General features: G+C 42.4%; 2 protein-coding genes across 5 annotated transcripts; one reads left to right on the top strand and one right to left on the bottom strand.

Annotated features, from left to right (window-relative positions):
- The first annotated feature begins 5,802 nt into the window (after positions 1 to 5,802).
- BTG4 (BTG anti-proliferation factor 4) lies at positions 5,803 to 9,464 on the top strand. 4 transcript variants are annotated; one of them, XM_067562828.1, is made up of 5 exons: positions 5,803 to 5,820; positions 7,020 to 7,242; positions 7,836 to 7,973; positions 8,514 to 8,712; positions 8,997 to 9,464. In XM_067562828.1, exons 2-5 carry the CDS (start codon positions 7,070 to 7,072, stop codon positions 9,177 to 9,179), a joined length of 693 nt encoding a protein of 230 aa, XP_067418929.1. In that variant the 5' UTR covers positions 5,803 to 5,820; positions 7,020 to 7,069; the 3' UTR covers positions 9,180 to 9,464. The 4 variants fall into 4 exon arrangements, with proteins under 4 accessions (XP_067418929.1, XP_067418916.1, XP_067418923.1 ...); XM_067562815.1 differs by lacking the exon at positions 5,803 to 5,820 and adding an exon at positions 5,851 to 5,893; XM_067562822.1 differs by lacking the exon at positions 5,803 to 5,820 and adding an exon at positions 5,892 to 5,910.
- A 2,276-nt stretch (positions 9,465 to 11,740) lies between these two features.
- Positions 11,741 to 14,515, bottom strand: LOC137162902 (golgin subfamily A member 5-like). The gene is made up of 3 exons (XM_067562794.1): positions 14,394 to 14,515; positions 13,121 to 13,251; positions 11,741 to 12,617 (listed from the first exon to the last, which is right to left on the bottom strand). Exons 1-3 carry the CDS (start codon positions 14,508 to 14,510, stop codon positions 12,386 to 12,388), a joined length of 480 nt encoding a protein of 159 aa, XP_067418895.1. The 5' UTR covers positions 14,511 to 14,515; the 3' UTR covers positions 11,741 to 12,385.
- Between the last annotated feature and the right edge of the window lie 965 nt (positions 14,516 to 15,480).

Genomic DNA, 15,480 nt, shown 5'->3' with positions numbered 1-15,480 from the left:
CTTCAGGATTTGCCTATAAGGAGCTTACCTTGTAATAATCCCGATAGCGAGTATTGTATATTGCATTTATAACAAAATGCTTCCTGGGAGCATTTGAAGCATGAAAAAAAGTGCTGGTAGCTCCTGGTTTCTTCATTTTAAACATTTCCCTCCTTTTTTCAGCCAGCAACCCAGCCACTTGTTCCCCTCCATCCATTGTTTCTGAGCACTGAGCAGTGTTTTAAAGGACAAACATGCAAACTGGAAATCCTGGGGGTTATCCCAAGGCAGTAGCAGACCATCCCATCTCTACCCATGAGAATTCTCAGGTAGACTGCCCCCAGTCTTGGTTGTGGGGCAGCCCCAGGCCTGAACCTTTGTATACACTTTGTCGTCATGGACACTCAGGTGGGGCTTGTGAATGGAGGATGGCTCACTGCTCTGGAATGGACGGCTTGACTTTATGATGGGAGGCTTTATTGTGCAAGAAGTTTCCATGGATAAAATAAATACAGAACATAGACTAATTAGAAAGGGATGTCACCACTCTCCTTCAATGAGGTGGCTATCGCTCAGGAGTTATATACTATTGGGACAGTCTGGCTGTGGTATTCAACATGATTCTTAACATTTCCAAGACCAGTTCCTAGATTACTTCTACCTAAGACTGGTGCTTCCCCAGTGCCTGTCTTCCCAAACCTTGCATGCCAGCCATGGCTCTGCTAGGCCTTTCACTTTCCCTAGTTTAGTTTTCCATCCTCATGGGGGAAATCAGAGCTGTTTAAAAACCTAAGTGGAACATGAGAAAAAGCTTCCCAGTGAGTAACAAGAGGTAATGGTGGCTGCAAACAGAGTAGGAGAATCTAGGGATTAGACTGGGATCTCAGCTGCCTTGATGAAAATCCAGTGTGACTCCGGAGTGGTCAGTGGAGGAGTGAGTCTTGTCTGGGACCAGAGTGAGTCCTGTGTAAATGAGAGTGAGTCCTGTGTAAAACTTGGTTTTGTTAAGCTTGTACAAGGGGCCCAGATGTTGTGGTGAGAGGCACATTAGAGAGAAAGGGACAAACAGATGGATACACAGAGGAAGAGTCTTTCATGGGGACCTGTTTTTATGGCCCTCATCCATCTGCAAAGCAAAAGCACCCAGGGCGGTAGTAGCCCCTGCACCCACAACATCTCCCTGCCCACACTGCCTAGTGGACCCTTTCCCTCCTTACGCATCCTGTCCTCCCCATAGAGGCCTCCCCTAGGCCTGGGCTCTGAGGGGCAAACTGGAGTCCCCCCCAGAGTGCACACAGAGCCCCTCAGACCACTGTGGCAGAAACAGGAAGCAGCTCAGCACTGGGAGCTCAAACAAATGCATCAGACATCGACTCCCCTCCCCTACCTTCACTTGTTTTCTCTCCTCCCCTTCCCTCTTGGTCCCAACCTCCCGCCTGGCCCCTTTTCTTCCCTCCACTGCTGTCTCGGTCCTTGCCCATCACCTGGTCCTGTGTACTCTACATTTCCCCAGACCCTCTCCCCTGCCCATTGCTCCAGACTCATCACTACACTGCTATCCTTCCCTGGCATTTCTTTGGCACCCCTCTGGCCTGTCTCTCTCCCCGGTCCTGCATCCCACCCTCCTCCCCAGTCCTGTTCTCTCATCCGACCCTGTCTCTCCTGCCATGTGCACACACCCTGCTGCTGAGACACTCAAGGGCAGGGGGGTGAAGCCCGCATGGTGTTGGCTGCACTCTCTTCTCCCCACTGAGGGCATGGAAGCCAGGAGGAAGAGCAGTGAGGAAGGGTTTCTAGCCCTGCAGTGCCCTATAGTATATTGCAGGTGGAACTGCAGGAGAGAAACTGGGCTTGTACGTGGAGCTGAGACCTGTGCTGCGTGGTAGATGTGTGTCCACTGGGTAGGCGGGCTCTGGAGACGTTACAGAGACAATTTTCAAAAGTGACTGGTAATTAATTCTGGGTGCCCCAGCCTGAGATGCCTTAATGGGCCGTGATTTTCAGCAAGCGCTGAGTCCCATCCTCTGAAAAATCAAACTCCAGTGGGAGTCTTTCCTTTGACCTCAAGGGGCTTTGGATCAGGCCCATATGGATCAATGTAATTAGCTCCGCTATATGCATATTGCATAAGTCTAATACTTATGTTAATCATCTATCTAAAGTATTTATAGAGCACTTGTCAGTGTACTATCTAAGCATTAAACTTTAAGGCTTTAGTGGGAAACTTGATTCATTCCTTAAATAAAATGCTCCCAAAACTCATTGAAATGAACTGGCCCAGACAATGTCTATTAATATATTTGGAAGAGGGAAGGGACACTAATTAACCAGCATTTTAAAAGGTTTGGTTTATGGCTGCAATTTAAAAATAATTTCTATGTTGTTTCACCCAGGAATGTTTTGCACAGAGATGAACAGAAGATTTAAATGAATGTGTCTGTTATTAGCATCACAAGCAATAATGCCAAAGTTACCCTACGCTGCAGCATCCTGCTACTCACAGCACAAATGGCATCTTGTAAAGGTGACGCTATTACTCACACATTTGTATCTAGAGACAGGTCAAGTTCTCCCTGAACAACAAGCTGAAATGAAGCCAAGACAAACAAATACAAAGTGCCCTCCTCTCACAGGGATAAATTAATCTCTTAACCAACAAGGGTTTTTCCCCCCTAACATGGCTCTTGCTAACTGCTTTTATACCAAGATCATTAGTTACAGGTCAGACACCTTACCTGGAGAAGGGCTCTCTCGTGCTTTATCAATCACACCTGTATGGGCAGACACCTCGATAAATAATATGCAGTTTGCTTCCAAATAACAAAGATGTTTTCTTTTTTTAAAAATAATTCAGAAGCAGCAGAAGGAATGTTCTTAAAAGTAAGCTGTACATAGGTGTAAGTGTCAGTTCCATATTCCTTAGCAATGGATTCTGTAAAACGTAACTGCAGAAATTCTACTGGGGTGGCCCTAACCATCAGTGCATTTAGGAAAATAGTGCTAGCACTTAGTTTGGCCTGCAGTTACTAGAGAAACTGTGATTGACTCTTTTCCCTTTGTAACTCATGCCTAGGCTTGCCTGGTGATCAGGGAGATCCGTAATTTAATCTAACTAAGAATGTTTGTGCTGAGTTAGGGGCCTGATCCAAATCCCATTGAAGTAAATGGAAAGATCCCCATTGATTTTAATGGGGATTGGATCAGGCTGTGTATGCTCAGATAGAGGAATGCAGGATTTTTCTGACCATGATTTTGATAAATCTTTTTTTTTTGTAAAGGGACGAAATGTCTCCCTATTTTTCTCATATGGCTTGCTAATCAAAATACCTGGCTAGTCATCATTCTTTACTTCATTGCAAAAGCTGTTGAGATTCTAATGGTTTCTGTTAATATGTAGCTGGAGTGCATTACAGGATATATTTCACAGACTTTTGCTAGCTGGATCTTTGATTGAAATAGTCTCTTCAAATTTTCTCTTTGAAGCTTGATTTCTTAGCTGTTTATTATCCAAATATAGGAAACCAGGGCTGCCTCTCCTGTAAGTAAGACAGTGATAAGTGGCGACAGGATAAAATCATTTGAAATCAATGAATCTGCCTAATTCAGAAATGGCAGTTTTTTTTATTGCTGAAATGGGAAGCCAGAAAGCTGAAAAATTCTGTACTTTTCTAGCTCCCATTCAGTGATATAATTCACAAAAAAGGCTTCTGTATTACCATGTTGGAGGATGATGTTAGAAGAGTTCATTAAAAACATTTTGCACATTTTATCTAAATAAATGATAACTTCAATATCCTGAGTCATGATGAATATAAAGCTGCCAAGAACCTTGATTAGTTGTCTTTTCTGTTTGACACATGACCTCTAAAGTGGCTGAGTTTAACTGAAGCTAGGGCCAAATTCTTCCACTTTGACTCTCAACCAGTAGTAGCTTACTCTGTGAATAATCCCCTTGCTAAGTGCTCTGTTGGTTTGGTTTCTCAGGTGCAGATTGTTTGCAGCTGATTTACAGTTTGCACATTAAATATCAGGACAAATAGCTGAACAAAAGGAGGTGTTGAGGGAACTTAGGCTTCTATTTGATTGTCCTTTTGTGGAATCCAGGCATTTGATTATTCTGCTCCACTATTTCATAACTCCCAGGGCCTGCCTGGACAAGTCAGAGAAAGTAATAGCCAGCAGACGGTTCAAAGTTCCATCAGCTGATGTGCTTCACCAACCCAAAACCAAACTGTATTTCAATGGAGAAACTTAAAGGAAGTACCTGAATGATTGTTGAAACCTTACTGGTTTAGGATCAGGTCCTGTGTTGAAGCTAATAACAAAGCGGGACCCTGCACTATTGTGCACAGTCTGGAATTTTAGACAGTAAATATCAGTTTCTCTTTAATATTTAAATATTATCAGCAAGTGGCAGATTCCTGCCATGAAGTATTTAGTGCCCTAAAAAGTAGGAATGGGCACTACAGAACAAACACAGGGCTGTGACATGGTAGCCTGGGTTAAGCTCTGAATATGATAATATCAAACTTGCTTCCCCAACTCACCCTAGCTGTTTTTCTCTGCTCCACGTCTCCCCCCCCCCCCAAAAACACACTTTGTCAACAAAGGGCATCCCTATGTCCTATTTTTGATCCTGTTACCAAGCAAGGCAGTGAGAAAAGGGAGAGCTTGATTGAATACTTCTTCCATGGTGCAGTCAGTGCTGCTCTGCCGTTCCGGGGCCCTGCCTCTGCTCTGTGCTCCATGCTCCATTCTCCCAAGTGACACTCCCACAGTGTGCCAGACCCAAAGGCCCATTGATGTCAGTGGGAATTTTCCCATTGATTTCAATGGACTTTGGATCAGGCCCCATTTGCTGAGGCAGGTAGGAGGAGACCATGCAGCAGATGTCACAGCAGGATCACCAAGCACATTATGCAACACTCCTAAATAAAGTCATTGTGTCATTTAGCATTTTTCCCCGTGGTTATTTTACTCCATGTTATGGATTAGTGTTTGTAGTTATCAGTGCACGAAAAGGTACTTTAAGCTGGTAAATTCAACTCCTGTTTTTTCACATCTGTAATTTTAAAATGAGCATTAGGATTTTTTTTTAATTGCTTCATATTGGTCACTTTCTACCTGAGGGTGCCAAGAAACTCTAGAACCAGCTTTCATGAAAATGCTAAATCAGCCTTTAGTACTCAACTGTAACAAACCTATAGGCCCCTGAGCCTTCACATTTGTCACTACACTGCACGCTGTGGCTCTTCAGACCATTATGGCGAAAGATGAAAGAACTCAGACTTGCTCCAGAAGCCCATACCTCTTCTACTAGAGGTAAAGGAAGATCTCCGGTAGTTGTCAACAAAATAATACAATTTTCAGAGATATGCAATGGCTAAGTTGAGGGTTATATAAGGAAAATAGCTGGCCTGTTTTAATTCTGTGTTAGCACCCATAGAGTGCTACTAATGATTAACTAACACTAATGATTAATTATGTAATCTGGCATTGCTTCTCTTGAATATATATATTCCTCAGAGATACTAAAGTTAATGGGTATTAGATAGATAAGTAGATAGATAGAGTAACATGACTGAATAGAGTATTGAATTAGTCAAATACACTTCAGAAAGGAAGCCTAATGTGTGTTGAAAACCAGGACAAGAGAGAGACAAGATGGATGAGGTAATATCTTTTAATTGATTAACTCCTGTTGGAGGAAGAAACAAGTTAACGAGCTACACAGAGCTCTACTTCAGATCTGGAAAAAAGTAATCAGTGTCCCAGCCTTGAAAGAAGCATGTTGTATTCAGCATAATGGAACACACCTGTTCAGTTGTTAAGCTCTTAACAGTGAGTTGATTTCTAGTTCTATATACACCTGAAGCAGAAGATTATGGTGGTGGAGGGATTGCAGTTTATAAGAGTAGGTAGTAGTTGTTGGTATGTATGAGGGTGGCTTCTGATTATATGATTTACAAGGGCAACAAATATGTTTTAAATTGTTTAATGTAATTAAAATACAGCTGAGGTTTTATCAAGTCCTACCTGAGAGTCCATTTTTAAAGGTAATATTTACTCCTTCATGGTGTGGAAGAGGACTATATTAATACAAGACCCTTGCTGACTGAGGGTTAATGAAGAGATATAACTAAATATGTTGCTGCCCCTTGACTAGTGCACCAATAATGACTGTTGGGTGGCAGCCCTTGCTTGCCTTCTGTTTCTCTGATCTCTATATGTTCTTATGCTGTGCTTAATGCTACAATGATGAGTAATGGGATGAACATCTGTAACTAGCTAACTTCTCTGTAAATAAGAGTAACTTATTAGTCTAGCCTTGCCTATCTTCGTCTCAATTTTCCTGTATTCTGCATGTGTGCTTACAAGCTTGTTACACTGACAGCTTGTTAAAGCAAAGCCCATTCTTTTAATAACAGTTTTTCTATTAGGCTGCTCTAAATAGACTGAGAACAGTAGCCTAACTAAAATTCTTCATTATTAATTGATACAACTAAGTATAATGATGGCAACTTGTGACTCTTATGAGTTGTGATATTTAATGGCTTTTTTTTTTTTTTTTTTGAAAATTCAGCTCCTGGAATTCTGTGACTGAGACGTCCGCATTGCTAAAAAAAATAGCATTTAGCTGACATGGTTGCAGAGAAGTTTGAAAAGTCACACAAGTGTACCCTAAGAGCTTAAAAAATAAGAAAACAAACCCTCCATCTTCTTAACATCTCCATCTCTAAAGCAAAATGGCAGATGGGGGAGTGGTCCTGACTCCTGATGTTTTAACATCTGGGGCTGGCAATACTGTAACTGACAGGTTTACGTTCAACTAATAAGGCTGAAGAGGACAGTCATGCTGTTTAATACTTGAGCCTTGTATGACAACTGCAGTGTGACTTCCTAGTCTTCTGATCTCTCTAGGATGCCTCAGGTCTTTTTGGCATTGCTTGTCTAGGCCTCCCACTTCCTGCCCTTATTGAACCTTAATGCTATTAAGTAACTTTCTCCAGCGTTGTTTTTCTCTCTCTCACTATCTGCAGTGGTGGTCAAATAGCTGGTCCATCATCTTGCACTCCAGATTAAAAAGAAAATGAAAGATGAAATTGCTGCCACAGTCTTTTTCATCACAAGGCTGGTAAAGAAGCAAGACAAACTGAGCAAGCACAAAACTGAGAAATTTGCAGCTAAGCTGACAACAATATTGTTTGAAAAATATAAGAACCACTGGTACCTAGACAACCCATCTAGAGGACAAGCTTTCAGGTAACAGATCAGGTCTAGTACTGTGGTGCTGTGGTAAAAAGGGGACCAGCATCTAGCAAGCTGGAGAAGATGGAAAGTAAGGCCCTGGGAACATCTATGCCAAGAAGTAAAGATGTAGGAACTACTCCAGGAGTAATATAGGATGCAGTAAAACAAATGCTGAAAAAGCAATGAGCTGAAGAAGGTTTACTGAGAACTTTTGCTCCTGTCAGGCTTGATAGAAGGAATGAATGGCCCAGGAATGGAATAGATGTACTAGTGCAGGCTGGCCGCACAGTTAGCAAAGCTAATGATTTCTTGATAAGCTTGCATGCGTAACTGAGGGCTTGTCCTCACTGCAGAGTTAACCCAAGTTAATCTCCACTTGAATGAAAATGGCTACATTGCAAAATAACACGAGCACCAATGGTTGTGTTGGCAACTGAGTTGGGCTGAGTTAGGTTTTAGCCTGTGTACCCCGATAGGCCAGTTAATCTGTGTTTAAAAATATCACCACACTTAACTCAAGGGCTTGGTATGCAAACAAGATTCGAGTTAGCTGCAGTGAACACAAGCCCTGTGGCATAATGCTCTCCCTTATTTACTCTCTCTAGGTGTCTACGGATAAACAAACATCAGACAAGAGACCCTGTGCTGGAACAGGCTTGTTCTGAGAGTAATGTGGATTTTGATAATCTTGGCTTGCCAAGAGAGATCACCATATGGGTTGACCCATTTGATGTGTGCTGCAGGTGAGGTCTGAACTCAGGTGACCAAGTTATACCATTGGTCTCCCGGTTGTCCACAGCTGCACACACTGCATACAGTGCATTCCACCGGCCAGATGTGGACATAGGCTCCTTTGCCACTCTATTTTTAGAACTATGATGTTTAGGGGTTGTAGATTTTCTTACAATTTTATCACCAGTCCAATTTAAGTAGGAGAGGGTGCACTTTGTCTTGTCTAAACTGTCAAGGGAGTGGTGTGGGCTCCAAGCTCTCAAACTTAAAATTCTATGCGACTTCCCCTGTACAAGAAGCCCCTTTAGTCTGGAATAGAGCAGAACCCCCTGAACAAGTATCTTGCCTAATCCATAAACAGGCAACAGTGGCCTCTTGCCACTAATGGGAAAGACTTAGTACAGTACTACAAGCCTGGGGGTCTACCGTAAAGAAGGTAGAGCATAATGTCGTACCTGTCACTCTGCAAGTAAATAGCAGCAGGTCTCCCCAGTACTAGTACAATACAGCTTTGCACAAGAAACTGAGCAAACACTCCCTCCTCAATCTAGGTATGGTGAGAAGAATCTACCTTTCACAGTCGTTCACTTTGAAGGTGCTGGGGAGGACTGGGAACTCTCTCAACGCATCAGCCAAGCTGTTGACAAAGCAACCTCAGATTATCATTCTGGCACCTCCTCAGATGAGGAGAACTACACCAGGGAAGCTAAAGCTATACCTACTGTCAGCAACCCGAACAGTGTCTATCAGGTAAGATGCTGGTGGTGTATTCTAACCTTCTTTCCTGCCGTAAAGGTGGAAGTAACCAGTATCTGGCCTATAATATGCCCCACTGGGGAGCAAGATAGTTTGGTCTATCTTCAAGTTCTTCTGTCAGCAAAACTATAGGCCTCCTATACTGCTCTTGATCCTCCCGTCACCCCAACTCAACAAATGTGCATGAAAAAGCAGAGACTCTAGATCTATGCTAACTGTAACACCTGAGCTTGGCCCCAAGTTCCTTCTCAACACCTCTAATCTATTCTTGTTCTTAGATCAGTGACTACTGCAAGCTGCCCATCCAGCCATGGCTTTGGTATCGTCGCAAGAAGACACATGTAACCAATGGACTTCAGCAGGCAAGTGCTTACTATCCCCAGCACAGGGGCTACAGGCCAATGGCTGCATTTGCTGGACCTCGTGTGGATAGATACCACTGGGTCAACACCAACCGGTAGAGCAGTAGTTGCACCACTCAGACTCTTGTGGGTCACTAAAATACTGGACTCTGTGGTAAGAAGCTTGATTCTTCCAGAAAAGCGTATCCTAACAGAAAAGCACTTAATTCTGCCTTCTCCTGTCTGTTTTATTTCTCTCCCTAATTTTGTATACCTGAAAGATTTTATTAAACTTTTTATGTATTTTTATATTACTATGGTAAGATACTGAAAACTAATGTGTGATTCTACTTGTAACTTAAAAAGGAAATGGAGATTAATAAATTTAGTTGTAGTTTTTAAAAATATTGCACTTGTGATTCTTCACGAGAGGTGTGAAGGGTGAATGCCAAAAACCACCACCTCCACTGAAGCTGTTAGTAGGAGCAATCCTAAACTTTTTTTTCCCCTCTTCCTAGGTTAAAATTCAACAAAGTTTGTAGTTTAGAGATTGAATGACCACTAGACATGTCTGTGACCTAAACATGCTTTGCTGTGGTGGGATTGGGCACAGGCCCCTGGAGAGAATGCAGAAGCTTCTCTCTCAATCATAGCTACAGCCAAACAAATCTGTGTTTGATCCTGGAATTCTTCTGCATCTCAACATGGCAGGGTGTTGTTTTTTTTTTTTTTTTTTTTTTTTTTTTTTTTTTTTTTTGTGGGCTCAAATGTAACCACAAGCCCTCCTGGATTACATAAAGCACACTCTCACTAACTTTTTAAAATGCACCAACTTCTGCCTTGACACCAAGCAGGAGGCTACCCCTTGGATTGTACTGTGAGTGAGTTAGGAAAGTAACAGGATCCACTCAAACGGAAGGACTGTCAGTATAACATGCTATCTTTACACAATTTTATAGACTAATGCTTTTTCTTTTTTTGTCTCCTATTGACAGTGGTGAGCCCTGCTAGTGACTGGGCAACCCACAAAAGGCCATACTGGCTCAGACAAAGGGTCCCTCTAGTGACGTTTGCAGCCTGCTGACAGGATACATGCTGGTGGAGTGATGCACAGAGAAGGACTACTCCTGCATGACCTGTCCCTTATCATCCAGTCCCACCTTCTGGCAGTCAGAGCCAGGGGGTTGTGTCCCTGCCCATTTTAGCTCATAGCTATTGCTAGGCAGACATCCTCCATGAACTTACCAAATTCTTTTGAACTCATTATACTTTTGGCCTTCCACAGCTCCTGGTAATGAGTTCCACAAGTTTAGGGTGTGTGGTGTGAAGAAGTACTTCCTTTTGTGAGGGAACTTATTTCTGTTGGTTTATGTATCATCACTACAATTGACTTGAACCTGCGTGAAGAGAGCTCTAAGTGTTGAATTCCTCCCTCTGCTAGAGGGGGAGAGAGGATGCGAGCAGGAGGTTCCTGCCTCTCAGCAGTGTGCTCTGATCATGGAGCTAGGGCATGTGAGAGGTGGGGATCCCTCAGCTGTCCTCTGGAAGCTGTTCAGGGTGGATAAATGAGTGACTGGGTGGGGAGAGGGAGGGAATGACTGCCACCTGGTGGTTGGGGCGTCTAGCTGCAAGGGAAGACCCGGGGCCTACTTGCCCCGCTTCAATCACTTCCATTGTTTATCCACGACGGAAAACAGCTTCAGCAGGAGAGACTGAAGGGTGTCACGGGTTACAGTGCACTCCTGAGAGGCGGGGAGTCCCTTGGCAGGGAGAAGAAAATGGAACCTAGGTCTCTCATCTCCCGCTGCAAGCTCTAGCCCCTGGGATATAAGGTAGGCTCTTTCCTCAGCCTTTGTCTGCAGTGAGGCAGACAACAGCTTAATGGGTTTGTTATAGGAATGAGGCAATCTAAGCTACCTGACTCTGAGAGCCAGGTTCCTGTTTGCAGAGATGAGCACCTAGGTGCTGTCTACAGCCCTGACTTATCTCAGAGAGGGGCAGGGCTTAGCACACACCCATCATCGGCATCTCTTAGGGGCAACTTATGCAGATACCCACCTAGTGCGCTAGCTTTTTTGGATCACAGTCGGAGGTGCCTGTCTCTCCCCATTCATTGAATAGGGTGCCTACATGCCTAACTCAGGCTGTGTGAATTGCGTTGTTGTTCCTGATTTCCTACATGCCATGATACTCAGCAGTGCAACACCAACGTCCCTTTGAGGATCTAGGCCCAAGCAATTCAAAGAGTTAAGTTGTAGTACAGACATAAGTTATGTCAGCATAATTTGATGCTGAGGGGTGTGAACAGCCCCCCCAACATCATAAGTTACAAAGCCTGGGCAGTTGCCACTTCCGTTCTGAACGGTATTCGGTTTTTTGTTTTTTAAAACTTTTCTTTGCATTTTCACAAATGAATGCAACTCACAATTTAGTTTAGCGTGATCTAGGAACTCTGAGGTATAACAGATATATATTTTAATAGGACACTACAATCAAATCACCCACTTAAGAATATAAAAGGAATGGGATACACTCATGTCAGATGTTTGACAATATGAGAGCAGAGATATTCAATTATTCACAACCAGTGGAACAGAATAAAGAATCTCTTTCAAATGCATAGACAAAAAGCTCGTGTTGCTGATCTGTGGGATGCCATCTGCTCCTCTTCCTTCAGATGATTTGTTTGTATCACCCCTGTGTAAGTCGGGCTGATGCTGCAAGGATTTAAGGACACTGAGGCCCAGAAATTAGGAGCTCAGATACCTTTGAGGATCTGGCCCTCAACTCCCAGTCAAGTCAATGGTAGTGACTGGTACTGAGCACCTTTCGGAATTAGAATTTTCATGGGACAGGAAACTGACTTCCAAGAAGTTTAAGGACTATAGATAAGTATGACTATCTTCAATGTCTGTAGGTGTTAGCGCTATATAGTTTTGTACTATATTAGATATAAAAATCAAAGTATGTTTATTAGGCATTATAAGCAGAACTGATGCGAGTTCCTGCATTCCTTTGCTAAGCTGATAGTCAATTGAGCTTTCACATGCTTATGCAATGACAATACCCAAGATATCTTGACTGGTTAATTACATGCTGTTAAGGGTTATTTCAGAAGAAATGAAGGACCCACTTAGCCTTAGGTCCTGTCACTTTGCAACTACCATATACACACTTTTAAATCTGATTTAATTGAGTTTGAAAAACAATGCACCTGTCTTGGAATAAAGCTTTACACCAAGCTTTTGCTTGGTGTAAAGCCTGAAGTTGAGTGCAGACAGCCCACCTAGAAACACGTCACCAGATTTTTTCTTTGTTATTATTACTTAGACACCTCTGACATTTGCTATTTCCCCTTCTAATATTTCCATTTGCTTTACCAAACAATCTTTCTCCAAACCAATCATCTCAAGATGATCAAAGAATAAATCTTCACTGGCTGCATTTTTTAAAAAATTATGTTCTTCCTCCATGATTTTCACCAGCTCCTCAGTTAATGTATCCAACTTATCTTCCACTTCTGAAAGGCTGAGGTAAGAGCAGCTTTCCTCTTCTGAGCTGAAGAAATAGAAGCAAATACTTATGACTTAAAATCAGACAGACAGAGTAGAAATGCTACCGCTAAAGGAATATCCCTGTTTCTTCCAAAGCAAGGGAGTGGCTGGGATAAGGGCTACTTGGAAGAAGCTTAATGTAGATAAGACAGATTGTGGTAGTAGGATGGAGAGAAGCAATGGAAAAGATTGACGAGTACTGTATCAGCACTCTAGATCAAGGGAGTGCAGCTACTATTTGTGACATGGGCTTGAAATTCAGGGTCCAAAACTGCTGCACATGTTCACTGTTGAATTGTAAACTCAATGGAGCTACACCAGCAGAGAACTTGGCCTGCTATTCTTTATTCATTCCATTGTGCCTGAGACTCTCAGACTATGAAGCTCAGCTCTATAGTATATGGCGAGGTCAGGACCAAATGAGAGGTTATGGAATTGACTTGCTTTGCACCAGAACACAGAGTGTCTACAAGCTGCTTATTAAAACATCTAAAAAATCACTCCCACCTTGTCCTCACACCAAAGTTGTTCTCTTCCCTGTCAGCTGAGTTGTGGGCAAAACACTCTTTCTTCTTTATAGACAGTTTTTTCTTCAGCAAGTCTTCAAGATTTGTGTGCCATAAGAGGTCCCTGTTCCTCTTCAGGCACCAAACAATATGCATACAAAGGGAGGACACATGTCAGTACTGGTTTTAATAGCCTTTTATGGACTCCCTATCTGGAATTTATCTTCTAAGGTATTGCTTTTTACACTGCCCTGGGATAGTTTGCATGGGTCCAAAAAATTCCACCCCACTCAACCATTTTAAAATGAAATGTCAGTTTTTGAGGCACTTTGCATGAGACTTGCTACAGAAACAATGATCCTTTCTTTCATAACCCAGCTATGCATGTAAATCTAATGAAACATGAGTCAATCCCTGCACATTTGTCCATTCAGAATGTATTGTGTGCCATGAAGATGGTAAGCAAGCAGAATACTAGAATTATCATTCCATTTAAAAATATTAGACCAGATCTTTAGCTGGTGTAAGTCTGCATAGCTCCAGTGACTGAAATTGACCAGCTGAGGATCTGGTTCACTGCTTGTTGATAAAAAACTTACAGCCATGTCAAAGAAGATGTTGTTATAGGCCTTATTTACTCTGACAGAAAACTGAATAGAATGATACTTTTATATTGTCTTTTCTTTGAGTTAATATTCATAATGAAAGTCTGTCAGCAAAGGTCATTTGACATGGAAAACAAAAGGAAGCTGCTGGGGTTAGAAGCTTCATGCGTTTTACAGCGTATTTAACATTAAATTGCATGACATGAATTCTAAGTTGTCACATTCATTCTTTAAACACTGAATACAGCAAGGATTGGTCTGCCTTTGGGACACTGTTGCTTGTTTTAGTTTTGAAATTTATGTGAAAGAAGCTTTAAATAAACCCATCATGCAGATTGGACAATTGATTTAGTTCCACTGCTATTAACCCTAACCCTAAGGATGTCTTAGCAGGCCCAGTGCTGAGCAGGCCTTTGGCTACATTGAATAAATACGGCAATGAGGGTGAAATTCACCTCTGTGCAGAGCCAGACTTATGCACCATTTAAATTCCACATGAAAGTTTAAATGGTACCCAGAGCTAGTGCTGGCCCTTTGCACGAGGCTGATCTTACTGAGCAACGATGTGGGAAATGTGAGTTTATGATCAGATTTAGAATTCCAGTCTGTGAAGCAGTAAGAAGGTTGCAGACACTCAAACACACCAGGATTCATAACCTTTCTAATTACCTCCTTGGATGCCTCCATCTCTCTGGAGGATTTCACTTTTGCATCAAAAAGCTGAGAGATGAGGTTCAATTTCTCCTCAGAGAATGGTTCTCCCTTCAGCAGAATCTCCCTTATCATCCCAGAGGATTTGTCGTCCTGGAGGACTGCTGACATCTGGAGTCTAAGGGAGAACATTTCACTGAGACAGGCCTTTAGTGCCTAGATATGGAGATAAATTATTTTTTAAAACCTGAATGGATCCATCCAAGAAATATTGAAAGATAACATTCATAAAAGTAATAATTAACAGGAAGAAGGGAGAGGGAAAGGAGATGGACAATGATTTAGAACAATAGCTTTTCAGCTCTGGAAGCCTAGATTCACATCACAAAAGAATGAGTTCACTTGCTTCAAGTTAGCCTCTTGAGGATGTGTGTGCAGATCACAAACGCACCACACAATGTGGGTTAATGTGGCACTCTTAACCATCTCTCTTCAGGAGATGCTCATGACTATAATATCAGGTCAGGTGTGAGCAGAACCAGCAGAGCTGCATATATGTTATTTAGATCGTGCTGGGATCTAGGCTTGCTGCTAGTCTTTCCTTTGCATGAGCACCACGGATAGCCTTCTGCAATCACAGAATCCTTTGGGAATCACACCACAGTTTCTGTACCCGAGGCGATATCTGGGCAGATGACAGGTATCTCCAAGATCCAAGGGCTGGAAATTAAAGCTAGACAAATTCATACTGGAAATAAGGCTAAATTTTTAACAGTGAGGTTAATTAACCATTGGAACTATTACCAAGGTGGATTCTCTGTCACTGCCATTTTTTAAATCAAGATTGGATTTTTTTTTTAAAGGTATGTTCTAGCTCAAACAAAAATTATTTTGGGAAAATCCTATGCCCTGTATTATCACAGTGGACCCTTTTGGCCTTGGATTCTATAAAACTCCAGTGGCCCAAGCTGCATCTCGCACACACAGATCTAGATAGTGGTTAAACTTTGTGGGGCCAGGAGTGACAATTTGCAGGTATTATTTTATAATGGTACCCCAGCTCAAAACTCTGATTACATTTCGCCAGCCACTCGAGACACTCAGA

This window comes from Emydura macquarii, unplaced genomic scaffold (genome assembly GCF_026122565.2).
Source record: "Emydura macquarii macquarii isolate MOO-44397 ecotype Brisbane River unplaced genomic scaffold, CSIRO-AGI_Emac_v2 contig_312, whole genome shotgun sequence".
NCBI classification, from domain to species: domain Eukaryota; kingdom Metazoa; phylum Chordata; order Testudines; family Chelidae; genus Emydura; species Emydura macquarii.
The sequence above is the reverse complement of the archived record's forward strand: the minus strand, read 5'-3'. Positions and strand labels throughout refer to the sequence as shown.